Source organism: Lutra lutra, chromosome 14, assembly GCF_902655055.1.
Source record: "Lutra lutra chromosome 14, mLutLut1.2, whole genome shotgun sequence".
Lineage (NCBI taxonomy): Eukaryota > Metazoa > Chordata > Mammalia > Carnivora > Mustelidae > Lutra > Lutra lutra.
In genome coordinates, this window is record NC_062291.1 from 4863715 (window position 1) to 4884604 (window position 20890).

A 20890-nucleotide genomic window follows, 5' to 3' on the forward strand; every position below is an offset into this window, starting at 1 on the left:
CATCTACCGTTGTCTTGCTGAACTGGGAATTTATACAAGGCTTGTCGTAGGTATTCCCCAAGGTGCAACTTGTTTTCTTAAAAATACATGTAATTTAAAAATGTTTCTGTGAGGACGTTGGTCTCAATTTCAAGGTTACATTTTGTTATTGTTTTGTTTTCCCCAGCAAATGTGTTGACTGTGCACTGTGGGCTGGGAGCAGTGTTAGAGTCCTGGGGTACAAAGAGGGATATGACAGTCTGTATCCTCGAGGTCCTTAGAAGGCCAGGCTAGGGATTTGGGATCTCACTGACAAGTTTTTAAGAGGGGCCGGCTATGTATCTTGGCATCCCTTTCCCAAGAGACACTGAAGTCAGAACCTACTCTTCAAATTTAAATTAAATTAAATTAAAAAAATAAAAAATAAAATAAAAAATAAAATAAAATAAATTTTTTTAAATAATGGGATTGCTGTTCTCATAGCTATCCAGACTAGAGTTCTTGGAAGATGTTTCTGGTGGTCTCCTATGTGACAGAGCCCATCAGTGGGAATCCCTGCCCTCGTCCCCGTGGTCCTCACTCACCACCTCCCCGCTGCTCCCCTCACCACCACTTCCGGTGCAGATCTGAGCATCCTTCTTCAATGGCCAGTCCCTTTCCTTATGAATTTCCTTTGTCCTGACAGATTTAGGACACTTTGTCACAATCATACTGAATTAATTTTGGTTCCTCTGACACCATGCTCTTGACCTTAGGTCTTGGTGTAAATTCTCTTCTCTGTCCAGAAGACTTTCCCCTCCCTCACTTTTGGTCCCACTTCATGGGTGCCGACTCCTTGACGGTTAGTGCTGCCCAGCTCTGTTCTCTTACTGGGACTCACTGGATGGACTGTGTCCTGGCATCCCACATCTCCCTCGTCAGGGCTGTGCTGAGTCCTGCCGGATTACCGTTCGCATGCTTCATTGTCCTTGGTTTGCCTTTTCTGCTCGGCAGTCAGTTCGTCTGCTATGCTGTCCCGTTCTTGCTCATTTCCATCCACAGCACTGAAAAAAGTACTCAGCACAAGGCAGATAGAAGGTAAATTAACCTGCGTAATATTTTTTAATATGCTCCTATTATCCTTATCACATTATTCCTGTAAAAGGGAATTTAAAAGTGTATTATAAGCCTGTTCTGAGTCTCGTGCCATCGAAGCGGTGTACAACTCCGCTGTCTGACTTCTGCTCGTATGTTCTTGAGAGAGTCCCACACGCATGCACAGGGAAATTTTGTTGTTCACGTCAGCGTGGTTTGTGAGAACGAAAACCTGGGAACAGCCTCCGTATCCCTAACAGCGAAGAGTCACCCCAACCGCTGTGTATTGATTCAGTGGAAATCTGCAAGCTAGTTAAAACCAATGAATTCTAGCTGCACGTTTCAACGTGGAGAAATTTCAAACAGAAATGGAGCGGAAAAAGCAAGTTGCGGAAAAATAGTTACATTAGAGCCATTTACCTACGTTTACAAAACACCACCACTCAGATGTACAAAAAGACTGAAGGTACAGATAAGGGAAGGACAGAAAGCAGCTGAGGCTTAGCAGATCTGCAGGGGGGAAGGGAGAAGGTTAGAGTCCCCGCACGTCAGCCTGCAGCAGACCTGAGATGGATCAGCTTAAAAACTTAGCATCTGGGGGGGGGCGCCTGTGTGGCTCAGTGGGTTAAAGCCTCTGCCTTCGGCTCAGGTCATGATTCCAGGGTCCTGGGATCCAGCCCCGCATCAGGCTCTCTTGCTCAGTGGGGACTCTGCTTCCCTTCCTCTCTCTGTCTGCCTCTCTGCCTACCTGTGATCTCTGTCTGTCAAATAAATAAAATCTTTAAAAAACAAATAAACAAAAAACTTAGCATCTCTTAAATATTGATGGTGAGTGCATGGTTATTTGCTATTCTAATTGTAGTATATTTTAAATATTTCATGATTTTAAATGATTATAATAAAGACTAAAGAGAAATATGTAAACTGTTAGTCATTTTTCCCCCTAAAGTCATTTTTTTCAAGTAGTAAATGTGTAGGTAATTCAGTCCCGTCTTAGATCTTTCAGTATTTTGTGAGTTTAAAAATATAAAACAGGCAGGGACGCCTGGGTGGCTCAGTTGGTTAAGCGGCTACCTTTGGCTCAGGTCATGGTTCCAGGGTCCTGGAATCGAGTCCCACATCGGGCTCCTTGCTCGGCGGGGAGCCTACTTCTCTCTCTGCCTGCCTCTCCCCTTGCTCTCTCTCTCTCTCTCTCTCTGACAAATAAATAAAAATATTTTAAAAAATATAGAAAACAGGCTAATGCAACCTTAGATGGTGGGTTTGTCAGCCCTGGGTTTTAAAGAGCCCCACAAGGAAGATGGCCTGGAAAGCAGGGAAGGACCTGGGAACCCATCCAGTGTGGGAAAAGAACAGTAGGGGTACCAAAGCGGGTGGTGCTTTGGGGGGCTACCCTGGAATACTGGAGGAGCTTGAAATGGGGGGACTATGCTTCCTGTTGTTTCAGAGTTTGGAAGTAGGACTTCCCAGGCGAAAGCTCCCAGGATTTAAACGTCTCAGAACCACCAGCTTTCTGACACTTAGAGCCCACAGTGACAGTGGTGGGGCAGACTGTGTTCAGCTTCCTTCCCTCCGGGCATGCAAGCGTCCCAGCCCCAAGGGGATATCTCAACAGGATTCTAAAAAGTGTGACAGACCCCCGGCCCTTTTGTAAATACACATTTGTAGCAGAGAGCCAAAATCTTTAGCAGTCCAGCAAAGTGGTGACTGGAGCCCGGCAACTGGCTAGAATCAGCTGGAATTGCTGACCCAGGGCTCCCCCGCCCACCGTCACGGGAAGGCTGCTGTCTCCCAGGGGTGCCGGGAAATTCACAGAGTGCTAGGTGCAGAGTGCTCAGAGCAGTGTCCAGCACTTGGCAAGTGCTGAGGAAAGTGGTGGTTTTAATTTGAACCCAAGCAGGTGCCAGCAGCCACACCATTCCCTGGGCCAGACAGGCAGGTAACTGGGCTCCCCTGAGCAATAAAATGCTTGAAAATGACCTGACCAGGTTTCTCGGTAAATCTTACGTTGAATCGAAGGATCACTTTCTGTGATATTATTACTACGTTTTTTGGGAAACTTTAATACATTTTGTTGACTTAGTGTAATAGAGAAAATACTGACTTTTTTTTTTCTTTTTACACTTTGCCAAATTGTTCTCGGGAATTCTAAGATTAGATGTTTAAATAGCAAAAATAAAAAAGATTTGGGGCATGGGAGTGGACTTTGAAGAAAAATAAAAGAAATCACAGGATTTACAATTTAGAGGTGATATTATTAATAATGCTGATTTTTATTTATTTCACTTATTTATTTTAAATTGTTGATAATTATTTATGACACTGCAGGGTAGAAGTGTACCCAGTGAGTTAATTGTTACTATGTATGTGGTATAAAAGTCAAGAAGCGTGCTTCAGGAATGCATGTCTGCTCTTTCTCCATTCTGGGGCTTTATAGTAGTTTCTTTGTTATTCTTTGGGTACACTTCGGAGCTATCCTCTGGAGGAGCCTTTGCTTTTTCTCCCTATATTCTTTTGGTGCGGTGCCCCTTGAAAATACAGCATTCATGGCATCTCTTGAGCCTCTGACTAAAATTAAAGAGAATATTTAATGCTTTCTTTTTTTCCTCAGAGGTTTCTAACTGCGTCTTTTTAGACAGAGTCAAAGGCACAGCGTACGTGCACTATCTCCCTTTCTCGTTCACTGATTGCTTAAGGTAGGAGGCGTCAGACTTGGAATTAATGGTCAGTAACTTGGCCGTGCTCTGCGTTACTCAGTAAACTGCAGCCTCCGCACATAGCCGTTCCTCCCTAAATTCCTGGCCTCTTATCTTCATGGGTCCGTCTTTGTGCATTGGGTGGCAGCATGCACCTGTTTTTGAAGCACTATTAGAAGGCATGTCACCATTAATGATTAACATCCACTGCCAGGAATCCGGGTTTGCCATTACTAGAATGGCCCGTGCCAAGCAATTAAACAAATATTACTGCCTAGAAATCTCAGCAACCAAAAGAATTTTTGTGTGTGGTTCATAATTTCAGTGTATTCAAAGGGGTTCTAAAACCCCAGGCCTTTTTTTTTCTTTTACTTTTGAATGTTTTTTTAAAATTCATTCAGAAGGAAGAGTACTTTGGCTGCTTTCTTTTTGATCTTTTTATTTTTTCTCTTACGAAGTCTTGGGCAAGGGATTTTTTTTTTTTTTTTTTTTTTAATTTGTAAAGCCATTGCCGGGGATTCACATTTTAGCCTGGGGACCTGGAATTAAACATGGTTCCTTCTTCAGGTTTTGTAGGAGTAACACACAAAATGCCTAATTGAATTTGCTGCCCTTATCTGTTCCTCATGCCATTTCATTTCACAATAGTTAATTGGATCGTTATCAATACCACTGAAAAGTCCTATCTTAAGAAAAGAGCAGATAGTAATGAGTTAGACATTGGAAGTTGACTGGAAGGTGTCCTCTGTCCCCAAATAGATGATGGTAAGATCTCCAGTTTGGACAAACTGGTTGGAGAAGTCCATCAATTAAATAACAGATTCCAGGATTTTTTCCTAATATGTACTATTTTCTTTTTTTTTCCCTTTTCTTGTAATAAATAGTAATTTATGTCCGGAGTAATGTAATTAAAAAAATACTGGTCTGCTTGTAAATAAGAAGCAGTTGGTACATATCACCAGAAGTGACTTGAATTGCCCTAGTTGGTTTTAAGTAAATTTTTGCTTTTGCAATTTTACGAAGTTTGTCTAGAAAAAAATAAATTTAAAGAATGTTTCAAAGGTGAATTTCAGCCCACTTTGGTCAATTTACAATAAATTCAGGATTAGTTTGATTTGATTAATTTTTTGTTTCGTTTTGTTAGAGCTCCCTAGTCTCTTCTTGATATTATGATGTTTATTTGTGGAAGGAGGGTCTTCTGCGTTTTCCTCTATGATAATGGTACCAATGAATAACCTCCAAATATTCTTTGAGCCCATCTGCAAAAAGTCCAAGGGACTAGTGGACTTCAGTCGACCTGTTAGTCCCATGGTTCAGCTCTGGGTTCTCCCAGGCACTTTGTTTTGTAGTGTCCTTTCATGCGTCAGTGTTCCTGAGGTGGGCTGTGCAAAGTGGCCTGCTTATAAACGTGCACCATGTCTGCCCGATGCTCAGAGCTCCCGGCCCGAAGCTCCACCTGAGAAGGCATCTATGGTTTCTAACAAAGATCTTGGTATTAGGATGGTCTACAATTAAATTCTCTGGAGCAGTGTAAATGAAAGTTTGCAAATGCCCTGATTTCTGTGTGAGAGCTTGATTTAGTAGCAGGTAATCAAGGAGAGAAAGTAGCTCAGCCCTGAAAAGACCATTTATGTCTCTGGTGAAGGACGGATCATGTTATAGAAATGAAAAAAGAATGGAAGTGTGATTTAAAAACTTCGTAGAGCTCTTGGTTTTACTATTGAATACTTTTTTCCTAATAGGAACAAAAGTACAGTTGACCCTTGAATGACATGGGTTTGAACTATGTGGGTCCACTTATACATGGCTTTTTCCAATAAATACAGTGCTGTGAATGTATTTTCTCTTCATTTTGTTAATAACATTTTCTTTTCTCTAGTTTAGTTTGTTGTAAGAATACACTGTCTGATGCATACAACATACAGAATATGTGTTAATAGACTATGTCCTCACTAAGGCTTCAGTAGGCTGTGATTAGTGGTTAAGTTTTTGGGGAGTCAAAAGTTATTTATAGATTTTAGATGGCACGGTGGGGGGAGGGTCAGTGCTCCTAAAACCATGTTGTTCAAGGATTAACTATATGCTTCAATTCATAGATTTTTCTATAACGTTAAATAATTCTGAAACCCAAACCAAGAGGAAGCTAGACTCTAGTCAGGAGGCACTGGGGCAGCGGGATGTTGTGAGCTCATACATGAGATCTGCCTGTAACGTGATAGTTTGCGTTCACCCACGGGGTCCTAAAAACTTCATTTCCCATTGACTTATTTTAGAGATGCTCATTTTCAATTTTGATGGGCCTCCAGCTGACTTTGAACACATCAGCTTTGTTTTTCCTTTAACCTCGCCTCCATGATGTTTCAATCTCTATGCAAATTCTTAAAGACTTTGGGCTTTATTTGGAAAAAGGTCGTTCCCACCTATATTTTGTTGCTCCACGTTAATGTACATTTTGTATGTCAGGTGATTTATAAAGGCCAGAGATGAGAGAGAAATGTTAAAATCAGCTGTAAAAAATCTGTGATGCCTTTTGAAGACCAAAGGCTGAGAGCACTTGATGGAACCCATGCAAGGCTTTAGCTGTCGTCTAAGTGCTGTGCTAGAAAGATCTCCGCTCTGACCATCCTGACTGCCAGGGGATCTGTCCCAGTAGGACTGGAGGGGCTAGGGGGTGGGCTGAAGGGCAGGAGCCCCTGCTTCTCGCTCACAGCAGGTGTGCTCTCTGCCCAGGAGCTGCGGTCCCGAGAGGAGGAGCTGACCCGAGCCGCGCTCCAGCAGAAGTCCCAGGAGGCGCTGCTCAGGCGGCGGGAGCAGCAGCTCGCGGAGCGGGAGATTGACGTGCTGGAGCGGGAGCTCAACATTTTGATATTTCAGTTAAACCAGGAGAAGCCCAATGTCAAGAAGAGGAAGGGAAAGTTCAGGAGAAGTCGACTGAAGCTCAAAGATGGCCATCGAATCAGTTTACCTTCAGGTATGATTTTCGTCCTCCTGTTTCATAAGAGTTTTGAATGTCAGCCCCGAAGTCGGCTTTGCTTCTCTAGCACCGGGAAGAGTGGGAGACTGAGACTGCAAAACATTTACGTGAAGGGTGCCTGGGGGGCTCTGTCAGTTAAGCATCTGCCTCCTTTGGCTCAGGTAGTGATCCCAGGATCCTGGGATCAAGTCCCGCCTCAGGCTCCCTGCTCAGTGCAGAGTCTGCTTCTCCCTCTGCCCCTCTCCCCTGCTTGTGATCTCTCTTTCTCTCTCTCTCTCTTTCAAATAAAGGAATAAAATCTTAAGAGTATAAATTGAAAAAAAAAAACCCACATTACTTGAATAAGTATCTTCACTTGTTTGCTTCAGTTCGTAGTCATAACATAATGACCCAACTCATGGTCACGTTCACGTGCGAAAAGCATCAGTCGTGCCTTACAGCACATTGTGTCCTGAGAAGTTAGCTCTGGGCGTGCTTGGCTGTAAATGGATTCATAGATTTACTCCTTTTGAAATTAAAGGAGAATTCCTTTTTAGTTCATGGCACTGAACCAGCATTGCATGGCGTGGTGAAAAATTCCTGAACAACAGAATTACTGCTAGTTCGTCACTTAGTTGCTTCCACAAAGATCTACAATGTCATCTGGTAACTAAGTTCACTTGAGGCATTGAAGATGCTGTTCGCAGCTTCAACAAAATACATCGAGTACTTTAATTGTTTGCCTGTCATCTCTACATTTACTGGTTCATTTTTATACCTCCTGGATTTTAAAACATTGTGACAGTTTTAAACGTTGTAATACGTTAGAAGAAACTAAACAGAATAGAAAATAGCAAACATAGATCAGTTTGTAAAATTACATTCTTTAATATACATGGTATACTTGATTTAAGGAAAAACCGAATACCCCTCCCCCCACCACCATACTTTGTGATTCTCCTTAATACTGGGGAAGAATGGTGACACGGTGACGGAATGAGAGCTAGCTGCATTTTCATGGAATGTGCACTAAATATCTATTTATCTGTTCTCCTTATGTCTCCACCTCTCCCTGTATATTACAGAGTCCCTTTAAGGATGCTAATGTTGTCCTAAGCTGTTTGTTAATGGCATGGAAACTGATTTTAAATAGCTGTATCAATAGCTTGGTTTTATATGTAAAGTATGTGTAAATTGTCTTATAAAATTACTAATTACAAAGTACTGGAAGGCTTGCAAAACAATGTGACCTTCCAGATTATTGCAGAAACCCTCAGTTGATCAGAAAATTGCTGATATGTGGCCGTCAGTATACAGTATACATTATTGATTATTTGGTTTACTGAAGTGAGGATAGGCTGTGGCTCCTTACTCATTTTATACCTGACCTCTCTGGGGGAGAAAAAAATATACTTTTTCAGGTTCTCTTCTGATGTTTGCTTTTTAGCCAAAGGGTAACTTGGGGGACCATGGACTGTGCTATCTTGTATGTCAGACATAATTTAAAATAGACTATTTTATTTATGATGAGGCTTCTGCTTTCAAGTGTAGATGATAGAAAAATCCAGAGAAGCACTCCATGTGCATTTTCTCGAGTTCTTAGCTATAGCAGCCTTCTATCTGTGTGGTGACTATGTTATCCTGATTACAATTCACTGATTCGGGAGCTGGCCAATAAGAAGTTGATGGAGAATAAATTTGGGAGAAAAAAATTAAATCATTCCACGGATCCTTTCATCTTCAGCGGCCAGATGATTAAGGTACATATCTCAGGATTCCTGAGTTCACTTTCGCTCCTGCTTTTCTTCTCAAATCGTGTTTGGCCAATATTCATATTCATTCCAAGGAGATTGAGTGCATTTGACTATTTTTAGATTTATTTTATATTTTATATAGTATATATAAATACCTATTTTTAATATTTTATATATTATATTGTATATTATATACATTTAGATTTCTATTATTCCTGAATTGCACTATTTGGCTTTTCTCTCTCTGAGAATTTTAGTTACACATTTATTTACCTTGTGGCACTTAATAAATGATTCCATTTAAAACCATATCCCCCAAAACCTGCTATAATCGGAATCCACCTGAAGGAATGAAATTCAGTTGCTGTGATTTAGTATGGTATGTACCCCTTCTGGCCACAAGGTGGTGCTACATTGTTGTCACACTGTTACCACCATGGAAACTGTTTTTGTTTAGAATCCCCCAACTCTTTGTACACACACACACACACACACACACACACAATTTACTTGCACAATGTCCCAAAGCAGGATACATATCCAAAGATTCAAGGAGAGGAATGAACCCTAACAATACTTATTTTTCTCCTTTGGGAATTTGGCTTAGTATAGAAGTAAAAGCAGTTACTCATGCCTTAAGTTCAAGAAAGTTACTGTCTGCTAGAAATTTCCTTGAGTTACCAAATGTTAGTACTATTGAATGGTACACTACTAAGGAAGAAACACTGGCAGTAGGTTGAATGGCAGTGACACTTTCCTTTCAGTGTACCAAATCCCTCCAACCTCTTTTGCAGGAATTTTCTCCATGTTCAACTAGCATAAAAATTTTCTCAGAAACATATTTGAGACTCCTACAGACTGGTTTTTGGTATCTGTGCCTGGTGCCTCTTTCATAACCTTGTTATTAAGTGTGAATAGTTATCGCAGCATAATTTTGTCCTTAAGAATCACTGAGGATAACTTTTGTCTTATTGCTGTTTATAGCTATGATGACGTACTGCTAGAAAACTCAACTGTAGTTCCTCACACCGGCAATCCTTCATGGAGCCCTGACCAAATAAGGATAGATGCTTATAAAAGGAGGAAACATAATCTAAGACAAGAGTTTTTAAGTTATATTTTATGAATTCTTGGAATCTGTAGGAAGAAAACGTGATCGTGGTAGATATTTTCCTATTGTGACCACTTTCTATCATTCACTCTGCATTATGCTTATCTTAAACCGAAGTTATGTTTTTAGAACATATAAAACAAGGCCAAGAGGCTTTGAAGCCTTCAGAAGTTGGTAGGTTTCTGAAACTATGGCGTTCCAATTTCAACCACTCAGCGATGCCGAAAGCCCGCCCAGTCATCTGCCTCGTGTGCAAATGTGAGAGTCAGTGCATGCACACGAAAATGCGACTACTTTCAGGGCCAAAATGATCATTCCCGCTGAGACTATCATGACACATTGCCAATAAAACTATTAGTGTATGTTTTACCCCAAAGCTTGTGGACCTCATGATAACCTGCCATGAGAAAACTGTTCTCTCAAGTTCAAAGAAAAATAACACCAGCCTGTTTCCTAAACGCATAATGGGGACAGAGTCAACCTTTCCCCACTTTATAGGGACAAGGATATTTATAATAAAAAGCATTTTATGTTTAAAAAGATCAAGAGTGCCCTTTTTTTGAGAGAGAGAAATTAGTTTTTTTTCTTTTCTTCTTTTTTTTTTTTTTTTTTTTTAGAAAATCAGAAGCACTCTGAAGCTTAGGTATCATTGAAATCCAGTTTTGTGTCTTTGCTACTCCTCCTTGGTCTTACTGACGTTCTCTGTCAGTTACCCTGCCATCATCTGTTCCCCTTGGTCTCTGGTTCACATGCTGTCACTTGGTTCTCTAGTTCTGAGGATGGCAAGAACACACCCGCCTTTGGCCCTCCAGTTCTGAGGGCTGGCGTCTCCTGGACAATTTGCTTCCAGAATGTTCTGACATGTCACGGGGCTAGCTGAACCTTCACAAAGCACTTCAATCTAAAATAAACTCTTTTGTGTCTATGGGTAAGGGTAATTCTTTCTTTTACTTTCCCCCCTCCCCCACCAAATCCAGTCCATCACCGTGTCCTGCTAAACCGCTCTCTTGCACCCATTCTCCACTTAGGTCAGATCTTTCATTTTTCTTACTTGGTAGACGGGAGGAGCCGCCTTCCTGCTCCTTCATTTCCCCTCGCTTTGTCTTCCAAACCACCGGGCACCCTGCTAGCTACATTCCAGCCATCAACCGTAAGCTCCAGTTTGATTCTACTGCAAAACCTTACACCACTTTCTTGTACCATAATCAAGTAGCAGGGATTACGAGAAAATAAACAGGATCTCTGCCCTTATGTTATTTATAATCTTAAGCAGAGAAAATATTGACTCAGCAAAGATTTCCTAAGTAGCTTTTCTGGGCGGGGCAGTGTGCCAGCCCGCAGTGGGGTGCTGCCGTGGTGGAGGTTTCTGGCCCCTGCCCCAAGAGCTGACATTGTCCTGGGGGCAGGGGAATGAGACCAAAGCAAATAATTAAATACTCATTTACTCACTAAGATTATTAACTACGATGAGAGAAGGGTCATATGACAGTGATTAGCTGAAAGGTGTCACCTGCTCTAAGGAGAGCATAGAAGTCATCCTAACGAGTTAACATTTAAAATGAGACTTGAGGGGCGCCTGGGTGGCTCAGTGGGTTAAGCCTCTGCCTTCAGCTCAGGTCATGATCTCAGGGTCCTGGGATCGAGCCCCGCATCGGGCTCTCTGCTCAACAGGGAGCCTGCTTCCCCATCTCTCTCTGCCAGCCTCTGCCTGCTTATGATCTCTCTCTCTGGCAAATAAATAAATAAAATCTAAAAATAAAAAAAATAAAATGATACTTGAAGTTAGGAATTGACTGAATACAGAGGAGGAGGAAGAGAACAGGCAGCAAGCACAGGCAGAGAAGGCTTGGTTCCTCCCAGGAACTGAAAAAGACCACTGTGTTTTGTCCGGGGGTCAGCCAGACCAGCCCCCCATCCATTCTGTGCAGCCCACAAAACGGTTCAATGGTTTATGCACTTTTAAACACTCGAAAAGAAGACCAATATGTCATGGCATGTGAACATTATATGAAATTTAAATTGCCATTTCCATAAATAAAGTTGTATTGGAACACATGTATGTATCGTGTACGACCAATTGCTCACGAGATCAGCAGATTTGAGTACCTGTAACAGAGGCCATGTGGCCCACGGTGTTTAAAACATTTCCTCTGTGGCACTTTACAGTAAAGTTTGCTGACCCCCCAGTTCAGACCACAGCAAGTGACGGGAGAACAGGGCAGCAGGAGGCGGGAGGCACGAAGAAACCAGACTCAGATTTGAGGGCCCTATACAGCATGTGACAACTTTGATCTCTGTCACTTAAGTAATACAGAACCTTTGAAGACTTGTCAGCAGGGGGATGCTGTGGGCTGGCATACATTTTTAAAATGCATCTGGCTGCCGTGAGCTAGACCCGAGGGACCCAGGGCAGACACGGGAAGCTGGGAAGGGAGCTGCGGCAGCTCCTCCAGCGCGGCATGGCAGTGGCAGTGATGGGCGGAGAACAGAAAGAGTCACCAACATGCGTCACTGCAGCTTCCGTCCCGAGCCCCGAGCTGAGTGTTCTCTATACTCTCTAGTTAATTGTTCAGCGCTGTCCTGCAGAGTAGAAATTGTGATTTACTTTCCATTTTTGTACGTGGAGACAACTGAGATGCCTCCTGAAAATTCATGTGGCTGCCAAGCGCGAGGCTGGGATTGACACACGGAGTCTGCTGCTTCCAGAAGCTGGCGTACAAGCTTCTCAACTAGAGCTCTCTGGTGAATCTGGAGCACGGGACTGACACGATACACGATACGTTATGTGCGCTCAGATGCGGAGGGTCAGGGAGAAGAAGACAATGTTACACATTTCCGGATGCGCAGCAGGGACGACCGGAGACACGTCTGACTGCCGGGTTCCAGCTCTTCCGCATGTCAAACACTAGGTGGTTGTTTCAAGTCCTTTAAAGTGTAAAGTACAGTCTTCAAAAAGGAAAATCACAGCTCTCTTGACAATATGAAATGAACGCGTGTCAAAGATTTTTATCCAACTCGCCAATAATTAGGACAGCCAGCTAAAATTGGTTTCAGTGGGAGTTTGAGGAGCTACATATCTATGGGCAGTTGAATAAGGAAACGTTAGAGTTAGATTTCTAGGTTAAATATAAACAGGGTTAGTGCCCAGTGTGGCCACAAGCCATAACCTTTGGGATTGTCTTTCACACCAGATGGAAATTGTTTGCATCACCACCAGACAGAACCTACCAGTTAACCTCTGCCCCCACCGAGCTGTAAAAACAGCCACTAGAAAATCCAAAGGTTCAGCCCCGCAGTGCACTGGAGTAATTTCTTTTACCTGTGCCTGAGGTTTTGATGACTTTCCAACAGCTGACAGAGTTCTCCCAGACACTCTCCTCTTCCACTCTGGTGACACTACCGCTAATTCCTAGTCGTTGGCTGCAGTTTCATGACAGCTGTCCGTGTGACCGTTAGGTCCTAGGACTGCAGAATGCTTTTAACTGGGGCAAGGTTGGGGGAGTTTTCCTTGACCCTCTTAGGGTCCCCGTTTGGGTCTGAAAGTCAAACTGTCAAAGGTGGATTAATGGGGGGGGCATAAAAAATTATTTAACATAAGTTTGATGTGACAGGGGAGACTTCATAAGGAAATGAAGACCTAAAGAAACAGACCGGAGTGTTCTTCTGCTGGGTTTGATGAAGAGTAGACGGTTGTGGAGAAATGTAATAGGTTAAGGGAAGGTTTTGGGAGGTAGCATGTTCCAGACCCCCTAGAGCCAGCATTTTCTGTTTTAATTACCACAGCAGAGATGTGATGTATTGATTGTTTCTGTCCAACAGTAGCAGAGATGAGCTCAGAGGGTTCCTTACCGGTTTGAGGTCCCTAGATGGTCTGTAGCAGAACCAGGACTCACTGAAATCCACAGTGTCTTCTCTTTCAAATTTGTTTTCCACTGTGTTAGACCACACAAAGGTCACGTTCCTTCCTAGAAGATGGTTAGGTTCTACAAGTACTCAGTAATGTCCCATTGGTCTGTGCCTGGGTGTCTGACTATACCTAACATATCCTAGACTCTGATTATTTTTTTGAAAGATTTTATTTATTCATGAGAGGCAGAGGGAGGAGCAGACTCCCCGCTGAGCAGGGAGCCTGATGTGGGACTCGATCTCAGGACCCCAGGATCATGACCCAGGCTGAAGGCAGACACTCAACTGACTGAGCCACCCAGGCGCCCTTGTAAACTCTGATTATTATTGACTCTCGAGCCCTGAATGGAAGATAAGAAGGAAACCAAGAAACAGACCCAGAGATACCTCCTTCTTACCCTCTGGCATATTTTGCTCTTATTGTTTTGTACTGACAAAGTGCCTGTGAATAGAGCCTAAAACCATGAACTCTCAATTCTCACTTCTTTGCCTGTCCAACAGACTTCCAGCATAAAATCACCGTCCAGGCCTCTCCCAACTTGGACAAACGGAAGAGTGTGAACAGCAACAGCTCCAGCCCGCCCAGCAGCCCCACAGTGATCCCTCGGCTCCGAGCCATACAGCGTAAGCCTTCTCCCAGGGCACGGGGGCTACTCTGGGGCTTTCTGTCCTTCACTGACTTGGAGTCCATCAACCAAACATGTACCATTGCTCACTGTCACTAACACGTGACTTTAATAGGTGTTCCAACTTTTCAGAAAACAAAATTTGGTCTTACATTTCTTAGTCTAATTTTCTTCTTCTTTTTTTAATTGAGACATAATTGACGTATAACATTATACTAATTCCAGGCATACAACATGATTATCTGATACTTGTGTATATAGTTGACCCAGAAACAGCGTGGGGGGTTAGGGCTGCTCACCACCACTGCGCCCACCACCATGCCGTACAGCTGAAAATCCACATACAACTTTTGACTCCCCAGAAATTTAAGTGCTAATAGCCTGGTGTTGACTAGAAGTCATACTGATTCACAAGAAACAGTCAATGAGCCCAGATTTTGCATGTTATACGTATTATATACCGTATTCTCATAATAAAGTAAGCCAGAGAAAAGAAAATATTAAGAAAATCTTAAGGAAGAGAAAATACATTTACTAGACTATATTGTACTTATTGAAAAAAGTCCACATAAAAGTGGACCCACACATTTCAAACCCATGTTGTTCAAGGGTCAAATGTATTGCAAAATGATCACCACAGTAAGTCTGGTTAACATCTGTCACCATGCATAGTTACAAAATCTATTTTTCTTATTATGAGAACTTTAAAGATTGACTCTCTTGGCAACTTTCAGATATGCAATACAGTGTTCCTAACTATAGTCACCACACTCTACATTCTGTCCCCGTGACTTAGTTATTTTATACCCAGAAGTTTGTTCCTTTTGACCACCTTCACGCATTTCGTCTACCCTCTGCCTCTGGCGGCCACCAATTTATTCTTTGTATGTATGAGGTCTTTTTTAAAAAATTTGATTCCACATATAAACAAGATTATATAATATTTGTCTGTCTGACTTACTTCCCTTAGCATGAGGTCCATCCATGTTGTTGCAAATGGCAAGATTTCATTGGTTTTTTTTTTCTGGCTGAATAATATTCCATTGTATAGATATACCACATTTTCTTTATCCATTCATCTGTTGGTGGACACTAAGGTTGTTTTCATGTCTTGGCTAGTCTAAATAATGCTGCCCTGAGTTTGAGGGTGCGTATATATTTTCAACTTAGTATTTTTGTTTTCTTCAAGTACCCAGAAGTGGAATTGCTGGATCGTATGGTAGTTATATTTTTTTCCAGTTTTATTGAGGAATAATTAACATGTCACTGTATACATTTAAGCGTGATCATTTGATTTATGTATACTGTGAATTGATTACCTCAATAGGTTCAGCTAACATCCATCTTCTCATATAGATATGATGAAAAGAAAGAAAAAAAGAAAAAGGTAAAATGTTTTTTCTCTTTGTGAGGCGAACTATTTGGATTTACTCTCTTAACTTTTCTTTATATCATACAGCAGTGTTGGCCATAGTCATTCCACACATTATATTCCCAGTACTTATTTATCTTATAACTATAATTTATCTTATACCTTTTGACCACCTTCCTCCGATTCCCCCTTCCTCTACCTTACACCTCTGGTTTTAAGTGTGATCTCTTTTTCTGTCAGTTTTCTTTTCTTTCTTTTTTTTTTTTTTAGATTCCATGTGTAAGTGAAATCATATAGTATTTGTCTTTTTCTGTCTGATTTATTTCATTTAGACTAATGTCCTCTGGGTCCATCCATGTTGTTGGAAATGGCAAGCTCTCCTTCTTTCTAATGGTTGAGCAGCATTCCATTGTGTATATATACATTCATCCATTGATGGACACTTGGGTTGTTTCCATGTTTAGGCTATTGTTCATAAAGCTGCTATGAACATGGGGGTATGGATATCTTTTCAAGTTAGTATTTCCATTTCCTTTGGGTATATCCCTAGAAGTGGAATTGCTAGATCATATGGTAGTTCTATTTTCCATTTTTGAGGCTTCTCCATACTCCATAGTGGCTGCACCAACTTGCTGTCACACCAGCAGTCCACAAGGGTTCCCTTTTCTCCACATCCCTTCCAGTATTTGTTATGTCATGTCTTCTTGAGGGTGGCCATTCTAAAAGGTACAAGGTGATATCTCATTGTGGTTTTGATTTGCATTTTCCTAATTACTAGTGATGTTGAGCATTTCTCATGTGCCTGTTGGCCATTCATATGTCTTCTTTGGAGAAATGTCTGTTCAAGAACTTTGCCTTACATTTAAGTCTTTAATCTATTTTGAATCAATTTTTATGAGTGGTTATAATATATGGGCTGAATTTCATTCTTTTACATGTGAATATTAAAGAGTCTTTCCTCCATTGCGTATTCTTGGCACCCTTGTCAAATATTAGTTGAGCATAAACGGTGGAGTTTACTTCTGGGCTCTCTGTTCTGTTCTGTTGGTCTATTTGTCTGTTTTATGCCAGTACCACACTGTTTTGATTACTTATACCACTGCTTAAAATCAGAGAGTATGATATCTCTTGCTTTGTTTTTTCTCAAGATTTCTTTGGCTATTTGTGGTCTTTTGGGATTCCATATAAATTTTAGGAAGGGATTTTCTACTCCTGTAAAAAGGGCCATTGGAATCTTGATAGGATTGCATTGAATCTATAGGTAGCTTTGGGTAGTATTGACATTTTAGCAGTATCATTTCTTCCAATCCCTGAACACAGGATACATTTCCATTTATTTGTGTCTTCTCTGATTTCTTTCATCACTATCTTACAGTTTTCAGAACAGAGATCTTTCATTTCTCTGTTGAATAGGAGTGGTGAGTGTGGGCACTCTTGTTCCTGATCTTAGAGGAAAAGTTTCAACTTTTCACCATATAGATGATGTTAGCTGTGGGCTCATCATACATGGTCTTTATTTTGTTGAGAGATATTCCTTCTGTGCCTAATTTGTCAAGGGTTTTTAACATGAATGGATATTGAATTCTGTCAAGTGTGTGTGTGTGTGTGTGTGTGTATCTATTGAGATGACCATATGATTCTTTTCTTTCATTCTATTAATGTGATGTATCACATTGATTAATTTGTATATGTTGAACCATCCTTGCATCCCAGGGATAAATCCCACTTGACCATAGTGAATGATCCTTTTAATGTGCTGCTGAATTTTGTTTGCTAGTGTTTTATTCAGAATTTTTACATCTATGCTCATTAGGGTTATTGGCCCATAGTTTTCTTTTCTAGTAATGTCCTTTTCTGGTTTTGGTAACAGGGTATTGATTGCTTTAGAGAATGAGTTTGGGAGTGATCCCCCTATTCCCCCTGGTGCAGGACCAGAGTACGGCTCCTGCAAAAGTGACCCACGATGATGGGGGTGTACTCTCCCCCCTGGTTTCTCTTTGTCCACTGGAAGAACTGGAGGGTCAGGGGAGACCTGTCTTTGTGGTGCTGCACTGCGCCGGGGAAGGGGGGGGCAGTGCACTCCATGTGTAGCTGCTTCCCTTAGCCTTATGATGTGGTCTGTCCTGGTCTCTGGGGTGTAAGAGGAGTGCTGTAGCCTCGCCCCTGTGTTCTAGGATCCTCTCAGTGGTATCTTATTCTCAAATAGTTGTTTGATGTTCTTGTGAGGAGGAACAAAGTCAGTATACCCTACATAACCATCTTGGTCACAATTTGGTAGTTCTTTTTTAATTTTTTGAGGCACCCCCATATCATTTTCCCAGTGGCTGCAGGAGTTGACATTCCCACCAACAGTGCACAAGGGTCCCTTTTCTCCACACCCTCATTAACACTTACTATTTCTTGTCTTTTTGATACTAGCCAGTCTAACAGGTGTGAGGTGATACCTCACTGTGGTTTTGACTTGCATTTTCATGATGATGAGTGGTGTTGAGCATTTTTTCCTGTGTCTATTGACCATCTGGATGTCTTCTTCAGAAAAATTCAGCTCTTCTGCCCATTTTTAGTTGGATTATTTGCTTTTTGTTAGTGAGATGTATGAGTTCTTTATACATTTTGGATATTAACCCCTTATCAGATATGTGATTTGCAAATATTTTCTTCCACACCGTAGACTGCCTTTTCATTTTATTGATAGATTCCTTTGCTATGCAGACTTATTTTCACAATAATGGTTTTTAGATTCTATGCAATTGGTGATCTGTCCAGGCCACAGAGTAGAACGGGGAGTACCATATCTTGAGACACTTTGATAAACACTTGTATGCAAAATTAGCATAACCTAATTATATCAGCATATTTATGGATATTTTGAAAAATGAAATCAGGAATTCAAGATTTTTCCATTTCTTTCCTTGTTTGGAAAAAAAATTGCTCTTTGAGATCTATGTTTCATTTGGTCTATGATGGGCAACATAATACTTTAAAATACTATGTAGTATTTTGATTTTAGAGAGAGTGTTCAGACTGGTGGGGGGGAAAAAAGGCATGTAGCTAATTTGCCTGGAACCTTTGCAATGTGAGAGTTTTCAGTTAGACCTTAAGTCAACGTTTAGTGGAATTAAATAAAACTATTGACTTTTATCAAAAGTGAGTCCAAAAAGTAGGCAAAGCAAAACAAGAGTGTGTTTTATATGTATATGTAAGTAATGTGGTGATCAGCCCATGTTACTGTATTAAATAATTTACTTGCTGCTTCTCCTTTCTTCACCAAACTTAATGTTTTGCTACTCACTATACTTATTTGGAGAAAAAAAAATCCAAAACAGTATTTTCCCTGATCAGGCCTATAATCAATTTCTTTTTTTGTTGGTTGGTTTTTGCTTTGTTTGTTTGTTTGTTTGTTTTGTAATGAAAACATTGGCACCGGCAGAGAGATTTTTTTTTGAAGCTCCCAGGATCCCAGTATGTTAGTCTCCTCATAGTTAAAGAGACGTGATCTGAATAAATGTTTAATAACCTGAATCAGTTTAAGGGACCATCATTTTATCATAAATATCGTAAGTATCATAAGTCTTTCTGAGGTAGCGTTTCTAACAAAGCCATACTCAGCCTTTCCTTAGACTGAGTAGGAGCTTAATGAAAGGACAAAAAGGATGGCAGGTCTTACCTCGTAGCCTGTAGAACGGACAAGGGAATGGGAAGTCATGATCTCTCTGTCTTTACGCTGCTGTTTCTCTCTTCTCTTCCATGTTTTCATATTCCTTTTTTATTTTTTTCAAACTTGACTTTTTCAGAGCAATTTTAGGTTCACAGCAAAACTGAGAGGAAGGTGCAGAGATTTCCCCGGTGCCCCCTCCCACGCCCAGGCCCCCTCTATGACTGCAGTGGATGCTTTGTCACGATCAGGGAACGTCCTTGTCACCCCAAATCTGTCGTGTGCCCTGGGGTTCCCTCTCCGTGCTGCGCATCATGAGCTTGGACAAATGCACGACATGTGTGCACCACTCTGGTATCACAGGGAGTGTTTTCACAGCCCTAAAAATCCTCTGTTCTCCGCCCATTCACCCCTCCACCCTCCGTGCTCAGCAGCCTCTGATCCTTCCCCTCGCCGCAGTTTTGCCTTTTTCAGAACATAACACTGTGGGAGTCCTTCGGCAGGAAGCCTTTCCGGACTGGTTCCTCTCACTCAGCAGCGCGCGTGGACGTGTCTTCCACGCCTTTTCGTGGCCCATAGCTCTTTTCTGTCCGGCGCTGTTCGGGGAGTGGCCTGCCGCTGTGTGGGCAGAGCTCAGCTCATTGTCACCCGCTCACCTGCAGAAAACCATCTTCGTCGTTTACAGCTTTTAACTCTGACAGTTACGAATAAAGGTGCTGGAAAGTCATGCACGGGTTTTGCGTGGATGTAGTTGTTCAACTCCTGTGGGTGAATACCAAGGAGTGTGATCGCTGGTTCGTGCGGTGAGAGTGTTTGGCTCTAGCAGACACACCAAAATGCCTCCCAGAGTGGCTGTGCCGTTGCCCAGTCCCACCACAACAGAGAGTCCCCGTCTTCACACCGCTGCGTAGTGGCTACAACCTCGCGGAAGTGGGGAAGTCATACCTGGATAAGCCCGGCGAGGCCCAAGACTTGTACTACTTAAACTGAATACTTCAGGGATGTCACATAGCTTCTCACCTGGCGGGGCTGCCGCGAAGCCAGCCCGGGGAACATCCCCACTTTCCCCAAACAACAGGGCGCTCAGCATTGGTTCTCGAAAGTGACAGATGAAAGCGTCTGGAGGCAGATCTGCCAAACAGGCCCAGCTCTGTGCGCACAACTGTTTGTTCCCATTCTATGTCCCGAACTATCATCCTCTTGTTTGTGACCCCAGGTGTTCCCAGCAGCCCCTCTTGTCTACGTGTCTGTCCCCTCTGGTCCTTAGCTGGCATGGATATCCTGCTTCGAGGCTTCAGGAGAGCATGACCGTTGAGGGCATAGTCTGGAGCCGCGCTGCCTGCCAGCTCTGGCCCTACTACGCTACGATTTCAGACTTTCTTAAGCTCGTCCTGCTTCAGATTCTATTTCTGTGAATCGGGGACACAGTAGTTGACCAGGGTCAGGTGTGTACATGTGGTAAGAGCCCCGCGTGTGCCGGTAGTTGTTTTGATCATTGTGTTTACCATCGCTCTTCCCATGAACCTGGTACAGCCTGCTGCTCTCCCGCGGCCGCCTTCGTCGTGTGAGCGAGCCTTCGTCCTGAGGATTTTGCCTCTCGGGTCGATCAGTAGACGCGTCTGATTCGGAGGAACGGGCTTCCTGCCGCTGCGGGTGGTAGCTGGGTCTGCACATTTCCTCCAGATCGAAGACGGGGCAATGTGCGTAAACTTAGAAAAATTTATTATGAAAGCATTGTGAGAAGAAAAGAAAAAAAATAGAAAA

General features: G+C 42.3%; 1 protein-coding gene across 3 annotated transcripts in view; it reads left to right on the forward strand.

Moving 5' to 3' along the window:
• The window catches only part of MAP3K21 (mitogen-activated protein kinase kinase kinase 21), a 56913-nt gene that overhangs the window by 24349 nt on the left and 11674 nt on the right, over positions 1-20890 (forward strand). For all 3 annotated transcript variants that reach the window (XM_047702630.1, XM_047702632.1, XM_047702633.1), the window contains exons 5-6: positions 6480-6720; positions 13975-14097. In XM_047702630.1, coding sequence (XP_047558586.1) covers positions 6480-6720; positions 13975-14097 — 364 coding nt within the window. The remainder of the gene's footprint in view (positions 1-6479; positions 6721-13974; positions 14098-20890) is intronic.